The sequence below is a fragment of the Pseudophryne corroboree genome, chromosome 1 (genome assembly GCF_028390025.1).
Source record: "Pseudophryne corroboree isolate aPseCor3 chromosome 1, aPseCor3.hap2, whole genome shotgun sequence".
Taxonomy (NCBI): Eukaryota; Metazoa; Chordata; class Amphibia; order Anura; family Myobatrachidae; genus Pseudophryne; species Pseudophryne corroboree.
In genome coordinates, this window is record NC_086444.1 from 703,056,670 (window position 1) to 703,073,169 (window position 16,500).

At 49.6% G+C, this 16,500-nt stretch overlaps 1 protein-coding gene across 1 annotated transcript in view; it reads left to right on the plus strand.

Annotated features, from left to right (window-relative positions):
* The window catches only part of ATCAY (ATCAY kinesin light chain interacting caytaxin), a 211,236-nt gene that overhangs the window by 189,001 nt on the left and 5,735 nt on the right, over positions 1-16,500 (plus strand). The window contains exon 10 of the mRNA XM_063914851.1: positions 5,777-5,812. Coding sequence (XP_063770921.1) covers positions 5,777-5,812 — 36 coding nt within the window. The remainder of the gene's footprint in view (positions 1-5,776; positions 5,813-16,500) is intronic.

The window sequence follows — 16,500 nt, forward strand, 5'->3', positions numbered from 1 at the left end:
AAGCGCTCGCTTAGAGGACCCCTTGGACATAGGCGAGCGACGGTCAGACTTTTTAGTAGTCAGGGACTGGTTCAACTTCTTTATTTGAGCAGATAAATCGTCCGCCCACGGCGGGTTAGCTGCAGGGACCACAAACGGTTGCACCGGCATTAGGGGTCCCATAGGGGGTGTTAGTTTAGGAACTAGCGTATGCAGAAGCGTGGAAAAAGCGGCCCACGGCGGGTCATTATTTACCCCCATTGCCACCGTCCCACTGGGGGGCAAGGAGCCCCCAGAACCAGAGCCCAAAGCTGCTATATTCACCTCATAGGTATCTGCGGCTTCAGCAACACCGGCAGTGTGTTCAGCCCCAGAACCGTTACCCTCAGAAGCAGACATGATATAACTTGCATTATCAGGTAACAGTACAATTTGTCAGCAGCACAATACCTCTAGCCCAAACCCCTGCGCAGTGTAGTCAGCACCAGCAGAGATAAAGGAGAGATATGGTGACTAAATCACAGAGAAAAATACGTAATACAGTATATCTTTGTGAAAATACTATATTAGATAAAACCTGACGCACCAAGCCCCCTCAGGTTATAGAATATAGGGATAGCAAGCTGAGTGAAAGACACGAAATGGACACCACTCAGCTATCAAATGCACACACAAATAGTCACAGTCTGTACAATGCAGAGGTTATTTCTAACAATAATACTGCACTGGACTAGCTTACACAGCTATATAACAATAGATATAACAGTCAGTAGCGGATCTTGCCAGCAGGACTTTTGCCCGGGGTGCCGCCTTCCGGAGGGCGCAGGGCGCCATCCGGAGGGCGCCGCACCAGGGCAAGATCCGCTGCTGCTGTGTGCCCCCCGCTGCCCGCTGCCCCACTGCTGCTGCTGGCCGCTGGCCGCGTCTAGTTTTCCTTCGTGGAGAGGTCCTTTACTGTGCGGTGCGCGATGACAACATCGCGCACCGCACCGCAAAGGTCCTGTCCACGAAGGGAACTAGACGCTACTCGTCTAGTTTCCCTTCGTGGAGAGGACCTTTGCGGTGCGGTGCGCAATGACGTCATCGCGCACCGCACATCATTTCAGTCTGTACAGGGGGCGTAAATGACCACGCCCCCTGTACTAAGCCACGCCCCTATTGCCGCCCGGGGCGCACAGAGCCCCAGAACCGGCCCTGAGAACAGTACACAGTAAGAACTGGATGTATATCACAGGGTAATTGTACTAATAAACCCTGACTAAATGCACTCTTTCTTAACTAACACGGACTAAAAAAGGCAGGTAGAATACTTAAGTGTCTTGTAAAGTCACAGCACTGACAACCAGGCGGCTTTACATAGGAGGATTTGCCCAAGCATTCCCAGGAACAGTGAGCTGAGGGATAATGGCGCCGCAGACACTGCCAGGGAGTGAGGGAGAGACAGATATGCAACTCCAGGGTGGGAACCTTTGCAGAAAATGGCGCCCTGGGTCTGGGGGAGGGGCTTCAGGTCCAAGCTCTATCCCCCTGCTGGCAAAACCACCGGGTACTGCGGGCTCTAATAAAACGGTTTATAGAGAAAACCTGACCTGTCCCATGCCCTGGTGATCTAGTGGGATCGCCTGTACTGCCACAGTGTCCACCGCCAGCGCGCGCGGCCCGCCTCCCACTAACCGCGCCGGATTGCGATAAAGACCGGGTCCCACTTACCACCTCCCAAAGCGCGGCCACGCGATCCCGGAGAGCCCCCGTCGTGTGTGCCTGACAAGTAGAAAACCGGAGCCTCCTGCTGTAGTTACCCGGCAACCAGGGCTCGGGAGTGTACAGCGCCGCTGGGGAGAGCCGGAGCTGCAGCCGTGAATGTCCACTGACATGTAACACTGCTGCTGCCCTTGAAGTCTTCACTTTTTTCCTCAGAAAAAAAGCTCTTCTTAGGGCTGCTTGGAGCAGCCCCTCTGTTAAGTGCCTGCTACTGCAGCACCAACTACAAATCTGAGATCCTGTGCAGGGAGGCAGGGTGATATAGGAGGCGGCGCTATGCATTCTGGGAACAGTCAAAGCTTTGAGCCTGTTGGTGCCTCGGATCAAGATCCTACTCTACACCCCATTGTCCATTCCTTGTGGAGCCCAGTGTACCCCGCAGCAGAAAATACCTGTGTCTACCTTTTTGTATGTCGGCCATTTTCATATTGATCTTTTGACTGTCAACCTTTTGTACTCTCTACCCTTTTCATGTCGACCCTTTGACTCTATCGACCTTTTGACCCTGTCGACCTAATGTCTGTCTAACATATGGTGTCTATCTGTCATCCGGATACCGATCTGCTGTATGTTATAGAATGCTTGAAAAGCATCAAAGCCTTGTTTTAAAGGAAGCAGGGAAGTCATAATTTGTTGGTCATGTGCATAATTAAAAGAATTCTAAACACATTAAAGTGGTAACTTTATAAAGATGCTGATTGGAGAAAATCGGTCAGCAGAAATGTAAAATTACAATAATATTAAATATAATGCACGCCTAGCTTTTTACTTACTATTGTTGCCATTTACAATCCCGCTGCCCAGGGCCGGTGCTAGGGTGTTTGGCGCCCCCCTCCAAACTATTCATTTGCGCCCTCCCATACTTTACAAAGGGACAGTGCACATAATGCCCCCTGTAGCAGTGACACTTATACACATAATGCCCCCTGTAGCAGTGACACTTATACACATAATGCTCCCTGTAGTAGTGCCGCTTATACACAGTGCCCCCTGTGGTAGAGCCGCTTATACACAATGCCCCCTGTAGTAGTGGCACTTACACACGTAACACCCCCTATACCAGTGACGCTTATACAAGACGCAGTGATGCTTACACACTTAATGCACACTGTAGCAGTGACACTTACACATGTAACGCCCCTTGTAGCAGTGACGCTTACACACGTAACACCCCCTGTTCCAGAGATGCTTACACACGTAACGCCCCCTGTACCAGTGACGCTTACACACGTAACGCCCCCTGGAGCAGTGACACTTGCACGTGTAACACCCCCTGTAGTAGTGACACTTGCACAAGTAACGCACCCTGTACCAGTGACGCTTGCACACGTAACGCCCCCTGTACCAGTGACGCTTACATGCGTAATGTCCCTTGTATCAGGTATGCTTACACACGTAACGCCTCCTGTACCAGTGATGCTTACACACGTAATGCCCCCTGTACCAGTGACGCTTACACATGTAACGCCTCCTGCACCAGTGATGCTTACACACGCACCACCCCCTGTACCAGTGCCGCTTACACAGGTAACGCCCCCTGTACCAGTGCTGCTTGCATTGGTAATGCCTGCTGTACCAGTGACGCTTACACATGTAACGCCTCCTATTCCAATTACGCTTACACACGCCCCCTGTACCAGTGCCACTTACATACGCAGCGCCCCCTGTACCAGTGACGCTTACACACGTAACGCCCCCTGTAGCACTGATGCTTACACACATAACGCCCCCTGTACCAGTGACTCTTACACATGTAACGCCTCCTGCACCAGTGACTCTTACACACGTAACGCCTTCTGTGCCAGTGATGCTTACACACGTAATGCCCCCTGTACCAGTGACGCTTACACACGTAATGCCCCCTGTACCAGTGACACTGTCACACGTAACGCCCCCTGTACCAGTGACGCTTACACACATAACGCCCCCTGTACCAGTGACGCTTACACACATAACGCCCCCTGTAGCAGTGACGCTTACACACGAAATGCCCCCTGTACCAGTGACGCTTACTCACGTAACACCCCCTGTACCAGTGACGCTTACACATGTAACGCCCCTTGTAGCAGTGACGCTTACACACGAAATGCCCCCTGTAGCAGTGACGCTTACACACGAAATGCCTCCTGTACCAGTGACTCTTACACACGTAACGCCCCCTGTACCAGTGACGCTTACACACATAACGCTCCCTGTAGCAGTGAATCTTACACACGTAACGCCTGCTGTACCACTGACGCTTACACACGTAACGCCCCCTGTAGCAGTGACGCTTACACATGAAACGCCCCCTGTACCAGTGACGCTTATACACGTAACGCCCCCTGTACCAGTGACGCTTACACACATAACGCTCCCTGTAGCAGTGACTCTTACAACCATAACGCCTGCTGTACCACTGACGCTTACACACGTAACGCCTCCTGTACCACTGACGCTTACATACATTATGCCGCACAGACACACACACACTGTACATACATTACACACATACACAGTCACACATACATATACACAGATACTGTATACACACACACAAATACATATTGTATATACAGATACTGGCCCTCATTCCGAGTTGATCGGTCGCAAGGCGAATTTAGCAGAGTTACACACGCTAAGCCGCCGCCTACTGGGAGTGAATCTTAGCTTCTTAAAATTGCGACCGATGTATTCGCAATACTGCGATTACTAACTACTTAGCAGTTTCAGAGTAGCTTCAGACTTACTCTGCCTGTGCGATCATTTCAGTGCTTGTCGTTCCTGGTTGACGTCACAAACACACCCAGCGTTCGCCCAGGCACTCCCACCGTTTCTCCGGCCACTCCTGCGTTTTTTCCGGAAACGGTAGCGTTTTCAGCCACACGCCCCTGAAACGCCGTGTTTCCGCCCAGTAACACCCATTTCCTGTCAATCACATTACGATCGCCGGAGCGAAGAAAAAGCCGTGAGTAAAAATACTTTCTTCATAGTAAAGTTACTTGGCGCAGTCGCAGTGCGAACATTGCGCATGCGCACTAAGCGGATTTTCACTGCGATGCGATGAAAAATACCGAGCGAACAACTCGGAATGAGGGCCACTATACACACACACTTTCACTCACTCACTTGTTTTCCAGCCACTTACATAAGGAAGTCTGGCATCTTATCCCGTGTTGCAGTCTGCAGATTGGTCCCGTGTAGCTTATTACCATGTAGCCCCGCCCCCTTTTAGGTCCGCACACTGCACTGTGAGTCTGTGACAAGAGAGGGGGGGGGGAGAGGAGGCTTGTAGCTGCCGGTGCCGCTGCCTGTCATGGAATGAGACAGGCGCAGCAGCCGGCAGCAGCAGCAGCAGGGGGGACAGGGCGGCACAGCAGAGATATCAGCTCAGCACAGGGATACAGAGCAGGGAAAGCGCCTCTCCTTTCTAGCACCTCCCTGCTTTGTATCTCTTTGCTGAGCGGTTAGCGCCGGGCCTGCTGGTGCCAGAACCACCAACAATCAGCTGCTTTACTAAATAGCCACTTACTAAATATCCCTGAGAGACATTTCTAAAAATGTGGTCCAGCAGCACAAATGTCATTTTGTGAATTGACAAGCCTGATACCATTGGGGGTAATTCCAAGTTGATCGCAGCAGGATTTTTGTTAGCAATTGGGCAAAACCATGTGCACTGCAGGGGAGGCAGATATAACATGTGCAGAGAGAGTTAGATTTGGGTGGGGTGTGTTCAATCTGCAATCTAATTTGCAGTGTAAAAATAAAGCAGCCAGTATTTACCCTGCACAGAAACAAAATAACCCACCCAAATCTAACTCTCTCTGCATGTTATATCTGCCTCCCCTGCAGTGCACATGGTTTTGCCCAATTGCTATCAAAAATCCTGCTGCGATCAACTTGGAATTACCCCCATTATTGGGGAGTACCAAGTATACAGGAATACAGAACATTTTTAACTCAATAAACTGGTGTCCGTTTTCAACCTTACTTGCTAGAGTTTATGGTCTCTTTTCTTTATTTCTCCATTACCGATAAGTGTTCTGTTTTGTTGTAGGTATGATGAAGAAAGGATCAAAGCTAGGAGAGAAAGGTGAGTTACACAAACACAGTGCAACTCAATGCATAAAAGCATGCAGGCATGGTAAAGAGGGTCAGTTGTTGTGAACACCAAACACCAGAATAGGGAAGAAATGTATGTTGATCGTGGAATGTTTGTTGGTTCCAGAAAATGCTAATCTCCTGGGATTCATACACAATGGTCTCTAGGATTCAGTTAGTGATAGTTCTGTGAGAGAAGTCAGAGTATAATGGTCAGACTGGCTGATTCTGATAGGAAGGTAACACGATAACTCAAATAACCATGCATTAGAACAGGGGTATGCAAAAGAGCATCTCTAAATGCTGAACTCGCTCCATGCCTATCAGCTAAGAAGAGGAAACTGAGACTACAATGTGCTCACAGGCAGTTGAAGCAGGGGCGTGGCTAGTGGTGTGCGTAGGGCCCTGGTGTGGTACTGTTACTGCCCCAGAGCACCTGTATTTGGCTTGCAGGGTGCCTGGAATGGCAGCCTATAGCAGTGCTACAGAGCTGCCCGGACTATCTAAAGGATGCTTCAGTCACACACCTTGCAGCTTGTAGAGCAACCCGAGTAGTCCTTATGGCCTGATTCCGAATTGAAGAATTGTACGCAATGTCAATATTTATGCAGCTGAGTGATTATCATAAGACTGTGCATATGTTGCAGTCGCGCTGCACATGAGCCAAGGTACTTTTGTGATGCCGCTCTTAGTGAGGATGTATTATCAGTCATTGATAGTCAGAGTATATGGGACGTAGTTATGTGAGCGGCGATCAGGATACCGCCGATCAGGTGACTGCCAGTCACAATACTGGCACCTAAATCCCGCCCCCTCACTATCCTAACCAACATGGACTATTCCCACTCGTGGATTTCCACGTCACCCATAGAGTGAGAATAGAACGCACTGCCGTCCCCGCCCGCGCCGAGCAATGCCGGGATCCCGACATCGGTATTGTGAGCGCCGGTCTCCTGACCTCCGGTCACACATACCCAACCCAGAGATTATATGGGAAGGTAATGGGGAGTGGTGTCAAAAACGTAGGTGTGCCACAACCGTTTTCGGGGTGTTTCTCTACCTACATTTGCTATCATACATGCAGAAATCATAACGCCAGCATCGCAGCTCTCCTGGCCATTCTGCGAGACCATAGACTCACTCTGCGGATCAATGTACCTGGAATATTGCGTTGATGCTGCGAATGTGTATGCAGTTGCTGAGATTTTGCGATGTCTCTGTCTATTCATTTCTGGGCAGCTGCTTCACTTGCTGTAGGCTTTAGGGTACAAATCGGAATTAGGCTCTTAGTTCTTTTCAGAGGCGTCACCGGGTCTGGTGTCACCTGGTGCGCGCACGCAGGCAAAAAGGGGCATGACCTAAACTAAAGGGGCATGGCCTCAGTGGGAATCCCGGTGATATCACTCTGGGGGCAGCCCAGGATCCCCGGAGATGCTGAGCTGCCCCAAGAGATCAGTGCCTGCAGTGTCGGCTCCTCCTCTGTGACAGGAGCTGGGTGCTACAGGAGACTGTCATACTGCAGCACCCGGATCCTGTTACTGTGGAGAAGCCGGCATTTTGATGTCACCCATTCCGCATCCCGTTGACACCCATGTGCGGCCCGCATCCGGCGCACCCACATTCTGATGCCATTGGTTTTTAGTACTGAGAGCCCTGCACCCTCCCTGTATTGAATAGTGGAAAAACCTCACCGGCACTGAGAGAGTTAGATTTGGGTGGGTTATATTGTTTCTGTGCAGGGTAAATACTGGCTGCTTTATTGCTACACTGCAAATTAGATTTCAGTTTCAACACACCCCACCCAAATCTAACTCTCTCTGCACATGTTACATCTGCCCCCCTGCAGTGCACATGGTTTTGCCCGGTTGCTAACAAATTTGCTGCTGCGATCCGATCTGATGGGGTAATTCAGACCTGATTGTTGCTGTGCGTTTCCGCACAGCGGGCGATCAGATCCAAATTGCACATGCGTATTTGTGCCTAGCGATGGGATGGTGCGAAAAAACGATCACACGGGTGATCGCAAGGTAATTGACAGGAAGTGGCCATCTGTGGGTGGCAACTGACCGTTTTACAGGAGTGTCCGGAAAAACGCAGGCGGTATCTGGCGTTTTCAGGGAGGGTGTCTGACGTTAGCTCCGACCCCAATCAGGAGGATACAATCGCAGCGGCTGAGTAAGTCCTGGGCTGAGCAGAGGCTGCACAAACTGATGATTGTGCAGCTCTGCTAATGAAGCGATCGCACACTTGCACATCGTTTTCCCCTCCCCCTGTAGGCAGCGACTATCGCAGCCCAGCGATCAGGTCTGAATTACCCCCAGAATTAGACCCATAATCAGATGCTCAGTCACTAGGAATCTCTCTCCACTGGATGACTGTCACTAGTATGATCTCTGTTTTGTACGGTGGTAACTAAAATTATCTTTGTATTGTATTGCAGTCACTGTTCTCCAGTGATTTATATGCACACCAGTCTCTAGAGTAGGGGTGGGCAAAATACGGCCCGCGGGCCGGATGCGGCCCGCAAACCGATCCTGCCCGGCCCACTGCCTCCCACCAGCGAGCAATGACAAGCGGCCCGACCGGCTGAGCTGCTTGTCATTGCTCTGCACTGCAGTACCTCCAAGCTGCCAGCGGCGCCTCTCTCCCCTGCTGCTCCTGCTGCTGCGTTGTAGCAGCCTCCTCCAGAGTCCCCAGTGACAACGGCTGTGTTCAGCCGAGAAGGGGGCGGGGCTACGTGGCGATAAGGGGGCGGGGCTACACGGGACCTCAGGGGGCGGAGCTACACGGGACAAGAGCCAGACTGCTACAGATCCATCCTTCCTGCCACTGCCAGCCACATCAGTAAGTTAATGGGAAAAGTGAAAGAAAGTGTGTGTGTGTGTGTGTGTGTGTGTGTGTGTGTGTGTGTGTGTGTGATAGTGTGCATATATTTGTGTGTGCGGGCAGTGGCGTCAGACTGTTTTTAGGTTTGGGGGAGAGATCTTTAGCTCTCGCTGTACCAACCCCTCCCGTGTTCTGTCACCATGTCACCCCCATGTTCTGTCACTGTCACCCCCCCCCTCCGTGTTCTGTCACTGTGTCACCCCCCCGTGTTCTGTCACTGTCACCCCCCCGTGTTCTGTCACTATGTCACACCCCCGGTGTTCTGTCACTATGTCACACCCCCCGTGTTCTGTCACTGTGTCACCTCCCCGTGTTCTGTCACTGTGTCACACCCCCGTGTTCTGTCACTGTGTCACCTCCCCGTGTTCTGTCGCTGTCAACCCAACCATGTTCTGTCACCATGTCACACACCCCATGTTCTGTCACTGTCACCCCCCCCCCCCCGTGTTCTATCACTATGTCACACACCCCGTGTTCTGTCACTGTGTCACCCCCCCCGTGTTCTGTCACTGTGTCACACCCCCGTGTTCTGTCACTGTGTCACCTCCCCGTGTTCTGTCGCTGTCAACCCCACCATGTTCTGTCACCATGTCACACACCCCATGTTCTGTCACTGTCACCCCCCCCGTGTTCTGTCACTATGTCACACCCCCCGTGTTCTGTCACTGTGTCACCCCCCCGTGTTCTGTCACTGTGTCACACCCCCGTGTTCTGTCACTGTGTCACCTCCCCGTGTTCTGTCGCTGTCAACCCCACCATGTTCTGTCACCATGTCACACGCCCCATGTTCTGTCACCCCCACCGTGTTCTGTCACCCCCCCCTCCCTGTGTTCTTTCACTGTGTCACACCCCCCGTGTTCTGTCAACGTGTCACACATCCGTGTTCTGTCACTGTCACCCCCACCGTGTTCTGTCACTGTGTCACACCCGCCGTGTTCTGTCACTGTCACTCCCCTCCCCTTGTTCTGTCACCGTGTCACCCCCCCCTCCCCGTGTCCTTTCACTGTGTCACACCCCCCGTGTTCTGTCACCGTGTCACACATCTGTGTTCTGTCACTGTCACCCCCCCTCCCCGTGTTCTGTCACTGTGTCATCCCCACCGTTTTCTGTCACTGTGTCACACACCCGTGTTCTGTCACCATGTCACCCCCCCTCCCCGTGTTCTGTCACCGTGTCACCCCCACCGTGTTCTGTCACGGTGTCACACACCCGTGTTCTGTCACTGTCACCCCCCCCTCCCCGTGTTCTGTCACCGTGTCACACCCCCCATGTTCTGTCACCATGTCACCCCTACCGTGTTCTGTCACTGTGTCACCCCCCCCCCCCCCCCGTGTTCGGTCACCCCCACCGTGTTCTGTCACCGTGTCACCCCCACCGTGTTCTGTCACTGTGTCACCCCCACCGTGTTCTGTCACCGTATCACACCTTTCCCCAGGGGCCATAAGACACTGGATAATTTGCTTGCTGCACAATAATTATCCTAAATAAAATGTTAATGTGTAAAAAGGCTCTCTACCTGCCGTAATGTGTGTAAATGTGGGCTCTACCTGGTGTAATGTGTGTAAGTGGCGCTGTGTGGCGCAATTTGAATAATGGAGACTATTGTGCAGCCTAATATAAATCTGTATTATTTTTTGCCCACACCACTTCCACATGAAGCCACGTCCCTATATTTTTGGCAAGTGGGGCGAGCTGCTATTTTGTATGTGGCCCTCGGATACTGACAGGAAATGTCAAGTGGCCCCTCAGCTGAAATAATTGCTCACCCCTGCTCTAGAGTTTACAGAGAATGGTGCGCACGACAAACATTAAGTTTATACAATATTAACTGAAATACAGAAGAGAATCTCTGATCAGTGCGCTGCGTGATCAGAGATTCTCTTCTGTATTTCATTTACCCTCCAGCTTGAACCAGTCTGGCTGTTTTCTTCTGACCACTCTCATAAAAAGGTGTTAACCCACCAAACTGCTGCTCACTTAATGTTTGTAAAAAAAGGAGAAAGACGATAAGGATTCCGATGTTTGATCATATCTGCATTCTTTTATGCAGGTGCTGTCACATCATTGGCTGATTAGATATTTATGTTATGAGTTGCTGTACAGGTGGACTTAATAAGTGTCCACTGAATATTTCTCACAAGATAAACTGTACAGTATGTACTTTCTAGGCTTTGTGTACTCAAAGCTGGTGCACAGTTTCCTGGAAACTGAGCGTGCTCTATAGAGATTATTCATGTTGCATCGCTAATCAGCGTTTTACTGGCGGTTTCGTGATGTCACACACAGCCACTTTGATCAAGAAAATTGCAACAGACTGCCTGCATATGCAGCCAGTAGCATGGGCAAGCAGGACTTTTGCCCGGGGCACCGCCTTTCGGAGGGCGCCACCGCCGTCCGGAGGGTGCTGCCGCCATGACAAGATCAGCTACTGGTGCCGCCCTGTGCTGTGTAGATGCCCTGTGCTGTGCGGTGCGCGATGAAGTCATCGCGCACCGCACTACATTGTGGGAGCGGCACATAGACGCTAGAGGTCATAATTGACCTCTAGTGTCTATGCGGTGCTATGGGAGAGACATCATGATGTCTCTCCCATAGGTCCGAGGAGCGGCGCCGGCGGCCGGAGACGGAGGGCAGCAGCGGTCGGGAAGCAGGAGCGGAGATTGTAAGTATTAATTTTTATTTTTATTTTTTATTTTTTTGTAAACAGTGCAACTAGGGGGCACAACTCTTCAGGAGGCACAGTTCTGGGAGTAATACTACTGGGGGCACAACCCTACAGGGGGCACAGTACTGGGGGGGAAATACTACTGTGGGCACAGCTACAGGGGGCATAACTGACCACGCCCCTTCTCCATAAAGCCACGCCCCTATTTTTCACCAGCGGCGCCGCAAGGTCTAGATCTGGCCCTGTATGCAGCTTAGCTGTGGCTGCAGGGGATCATTCACAGTTGCTGCAACTGAAATTAAATTGCGGTCACAGCCACTGGGCAGGCCATTTAGCATGCTAGGCGGCATTGTCCTGCAATGGGTGGCCCCAGCATGCGAAATAACTGAATAATCCCCTATGTACGCTAAACGCATTGTAAATAGACATTTACACACTATTCAAAGTCCGTGGCAAACGTAGGATTTCTAGAGGGGGGTTTCCAAATACAGTCCACAATCTCACACTCTGCGGAACATTGGAGCAAGTGCGGGAGTCTGGGCTAGCGGGAGAAAAACCTAGTAACAACCAGCTGTCACGAACCGGTCTCTCACCTTTGCGGGTTCTGGGGTTCATCCGTTGCCAGTGCGGTTGCTCGCGGTGCTGTGCGCCCGTGTGGGGACACGGCGTGATCAATGGCACAGGTAATGCAGAGTCTGGGAACTGTGAGTGCGGGGACCAAATGGCCTAAGGCACTGCGGTGTGTCTGCTGTATAGGAGGTGGCCATGTTGGAGACCAAATAGCTAATACTGAGCACTTGTGAAAACACCTGTGGGCAGGTGTAAGCCAATCCCGTGCTTGTGCTGCCTTTAAGTAGGCTGGGATTATGTCACTCTGGGCCAGTGCTTTGTTGTATCAAAGCTGTGCTCTAGCTCTGAACTCTCTCCGTGCATTCCTGTGTGATTCCTGTGGTCCAGATATCGCCTCCGTTCCCAGAGGTCCGTTTTGCAGCCTTCACTGCCAAAGATCTACCGGCTCTCCATTGTGCTATCAGTCAATTGCACACCTATTGGAAATACTTGGATTCCCAGTGTCCTGCATGAGGTTACCTTGTCTGTCTGCCTATCATACAAAGTCTGGAGGATTCCAATTCCCTCAGCTGTTCGTTTGTTCAACTCTGCATTTAACCCATTCATCACCTTGCCATCTACTACAGTTTCACAGTGATCTCCGGAACCCGCAAGTAACCCAATTCAGTACTTTTTCTATGTTGTCATTACAAGGATAATTCTTCACAGTCTCTCAGTTAACTCTTAAAACTCCATTGCAAATTCTTACAGTTAATTCTCCATGTCTGCATTAACCAGTTAAACACAATCTACAGTTCAGCATCAAAGCCTGTTTATATTTGGACAATTCAACATTTATTCTTCAGCTTGTTTTTGCATATGTTTCCATGAACATTTCTTTTATTTATTTCTGAGTTTTCTCTTGCATATTATTTCTGTCATTCCTGCAATACTTCAGTATAATGATGATTAACAACTAGTCATTTAACTCCTTACTGAATTGTTACTTTAATAAATATATGAAACGGAACTTCCTTCGTCCTCCCTGTTTTCTTCATACCCCAGCACCTACACCTGTGGTTGGTTCCAGGTTAACGGATTCACAAAAACACCCGGACCTGACAGTAAGCACTGGCCACATGGATCCGTCAAGTGACCAATTCGCAGGAGGCGGTGCTACGTCAAATATCCTTTCCCGTCTGGAAAACCAGGAGTCTATACAGACACAAATAGTGCAGTTTATGCAAACTATGGCAGACCGTTTAGAGACTCTTCATACAGCAATTAAAACGTCTCAAGTCCAGATTCCAACTCCGGTAGTCCCAGTTACCACTACAGCTTCTCCTGTGATGCTGCCTACGTCCCGCTTGCAGTTACCCTCTCCGAGTAAGTTTGACGGAACTCCAAAACTTTGCAGGGGATTCCTGAATCAATGCGAGATCCAGTTCGAACTGATGTCCGCCAGTTTCCCATCAGCTCGTTCTAAAGTCGCATATATTATTGCCCTCCTCTCCGGTCAGGCTCTGGAGTGGGCATCACCATTATGGGAGAGAGGTGATCCTATCCTCTCTAATTACAAAGAGTTTGTATCTTCTTTCCGGAGAATCTTTGACGAACCCGGCAGGACCACCTCAGCATCTTTGGAGATTCTCCGTCTACGTCAAGGTTTACGTCCTGTCAATCAATATATTGTTCAGTTTCGCACGTTGTCTTCAGAGTTAAACTGGAATGAGGAGGCCCTGATCGCCGCGTTTTGGAATGGACTTTCTGAGAGAATCAAGGACGATTTAACTATCCGGGATGTGCCAACTAAACTGGATGAATTGATTTCTCTCTGTAACAAACTTGACCTACGCTACAGGGAGCGATGTTTAGAGAAATCCAGGGCAGAGCGATCCAGTCCACGTTATCATCCTAGGCCTCGACAAGATTCTTCATCACAGTCTCCGGTAACGACAGACGAACCTATGCAGATTGGGCGCTCTCGCCTCACAGAAGAGGAACGACTTCGTCGTCGACAGGGTAACCTCTGCATGTACTGTGGGTCCTCTGAACACTTAGTTAAATTCTGCAAACTCCGACCGGGAAACTCTCGCTCCTAGCTTATTCAAGAGAGGTTAAGCTAGGAGTTACTCTAGAATCACGTTCTGGGAAAGAGCCGACCTTGTCTATTCAATTAGAAGTTCCAAGTTCTACAGTGAAAGTTTCAGCTCTCCTAGATTCTGGGGCAGCCGAGAACTTCATCTCCTCAGCCTTTGTCATGCGGTCTAAAGTTCAAACCATGCCTCTGGAAGCAGCAGTTGCCGTTACAGCAGTGGATGGAAGTCGAATTCCAGATGGTATAATTACTCATCGAACCGTATGTCTCAAGATGAAAGTTGGTGTGCTCCATTCCGAATACCTCTCCTTCTACGTGATTCCCAAAGCCTCTCAAGATGTGATACTTGGTTTACCTTGGCTGCAGAAACATAACCCTCAACTTAATTGGCAAACCATGGAAGTCCTTTCATGGGGTAAATCTTGTACCAAGGACTGTTTAGCCTCAATTGTACCTCTCCGGTCAATCAGCCTTCCCGACCTACCTCCGGTGTATCAATCCTTTGCGGATGTTTTCAGTAAACAAGCAGCAGACTCTCTACCTCCTCATCGCGAATGGGACTGCCCAATTGTCCTGGTTCCGGGTAAAACACCTCCTAGGGGACGAATTTATCCGCTATCCATCCCAGAGACGCAAGCTATGTCTGATTATATACAAGAAAATCTAACCAAAGGATTTATCAGACCATCTTCTTCACCTGCAGGAGCCGGATTCTTTTTCGTTAAGAAGAAGGACGGTGGGTTACGACCATGCATAGATTACCGTGGACTCAATGAGATCACTGTGAAAAACAAGTATCCATTACCCTTAATTCCAGAATTATTTGACCGGGTAAAAGGAGCTACTGTGTTTACTAAACTGGATCTCCGAGGGGCCTACAATTTAATCCGCATCCGAGAAGGGGACGAGTGGAAGACTGCTTTTAATACCCGGGATGGGCATTACGAATACCTTGTAATGCCTTTCGGTCTTTGTAATGCACCTGCAGTTTTTCAAAGCTATGTGAATGAACTTTTTCGTGATCTTCTCTACAAGTGTCTAGTAGTGTACCTGGATGATATCCTAATATTCTCTAGGGATATAAAGTCTCACCGTCACCAAGTTAAAGAGGTACTGACACGTCTGAGAAAAAATCAACTTTATTGTAAGTTAGAGAAGTGCACTTTTGAAGTATCTTCCATACCGTTCCTTGGTTACATCATTTCTGGATCAGAGCTATGTATGGATCCCGGTAAGGTACAAGCTATCCGAGATTGGTCCACTCCTACAACTCTCAAGGGGATTCAGCGATTTCTCGGCTTTGCTAATTTCTATAGGAGATTCATTAAGAATTATTCCACGTTAGCTGCTCCCATCACAGCCCTAACTCGTAAGGGAGCAAATCCTACGAACTGGTCTTCAGAAGCAATCAAAGCCTTCTCTGATTTAAAGCAAGCCTTTGTGTCAGCCCCCATTCTTCGACAGCCTGATCTGAATCGTCCCTTTCTACTAGAGGTGGATGCATCTACAGAAGCAGTAGGAGCTGTGTTGTCACAAGTCTTTGAAGATAAAAAGGTCCATCCCTGCGGATATTTCTCCCGTAAGTTCCTCCCGGCAGAACGTAATTATGCAATCGGTGAGCAAGAGTTACTTGCCATCAAGTTGGCATTTGAGGAGTGGAGATACCTTCTAGAAGGAGCTCAACATCGCATTACAGTTTATACTGATCATAAGAATCTTCTGTATCTGCAGTCAGCTCAGTGTTTGAATCCACGACAAGCTCGATGGGCGCTTTTCTTCTCACGATTTGATTTCAAACTCACCTATCGTCCAGGGTCTCAGAACAAAAAGGCAGATGCCCTTTCCCGGTCCTTTGCTTCTTCTGAATTAAATGATGCTACCACGAATCAAGCCATTGTGAATCCTAGGTCCTTTTTAATGACTCGAACCTCTCCAGTTCCTCCGCCTGGCAAGACCTTTGTCGCCACAAGTCTTCGAAAACGGCTGCTTACCTGGGCTCACTCCTCTTCCTTCATGGGTCATCCTGGGGTTCTAAAGACTCTCAAGTTTATTCAACAGTCTTATTGGTGGCCACGTCTCAAAGCCGATGTCCAAGAGTTTATAGCAGCATGTCCTAAATGTGCCCAACATAAGAGTCCAAGAAGTTCTCCACCAGGTTTGTTACATCCACTATCCATACCCAAACAACCATGGACTCATATCTCAATGGATTTCGTGACCGATCTACCTCCATCAAAAGGGCGAAATACCATTTGGGTGATAGTGGATCGATTTTCGAAAATGGCACATTTCATTCCATTAACTGGGTTACCATCAGCCCCTTTACTAGCCAGATTGTTCATCTCTGAAATCTTCAAGTTGCATGGCCTTCCTCGAGAAATTGTTTCTGATCGGGGAACACAGTTTGTGGCCAAGTTTTGGAGGTCGCTTTGTTCATCTTTAAATGTCAAGTTGAACTTTTCTTCTGCATATCATCCTCAGA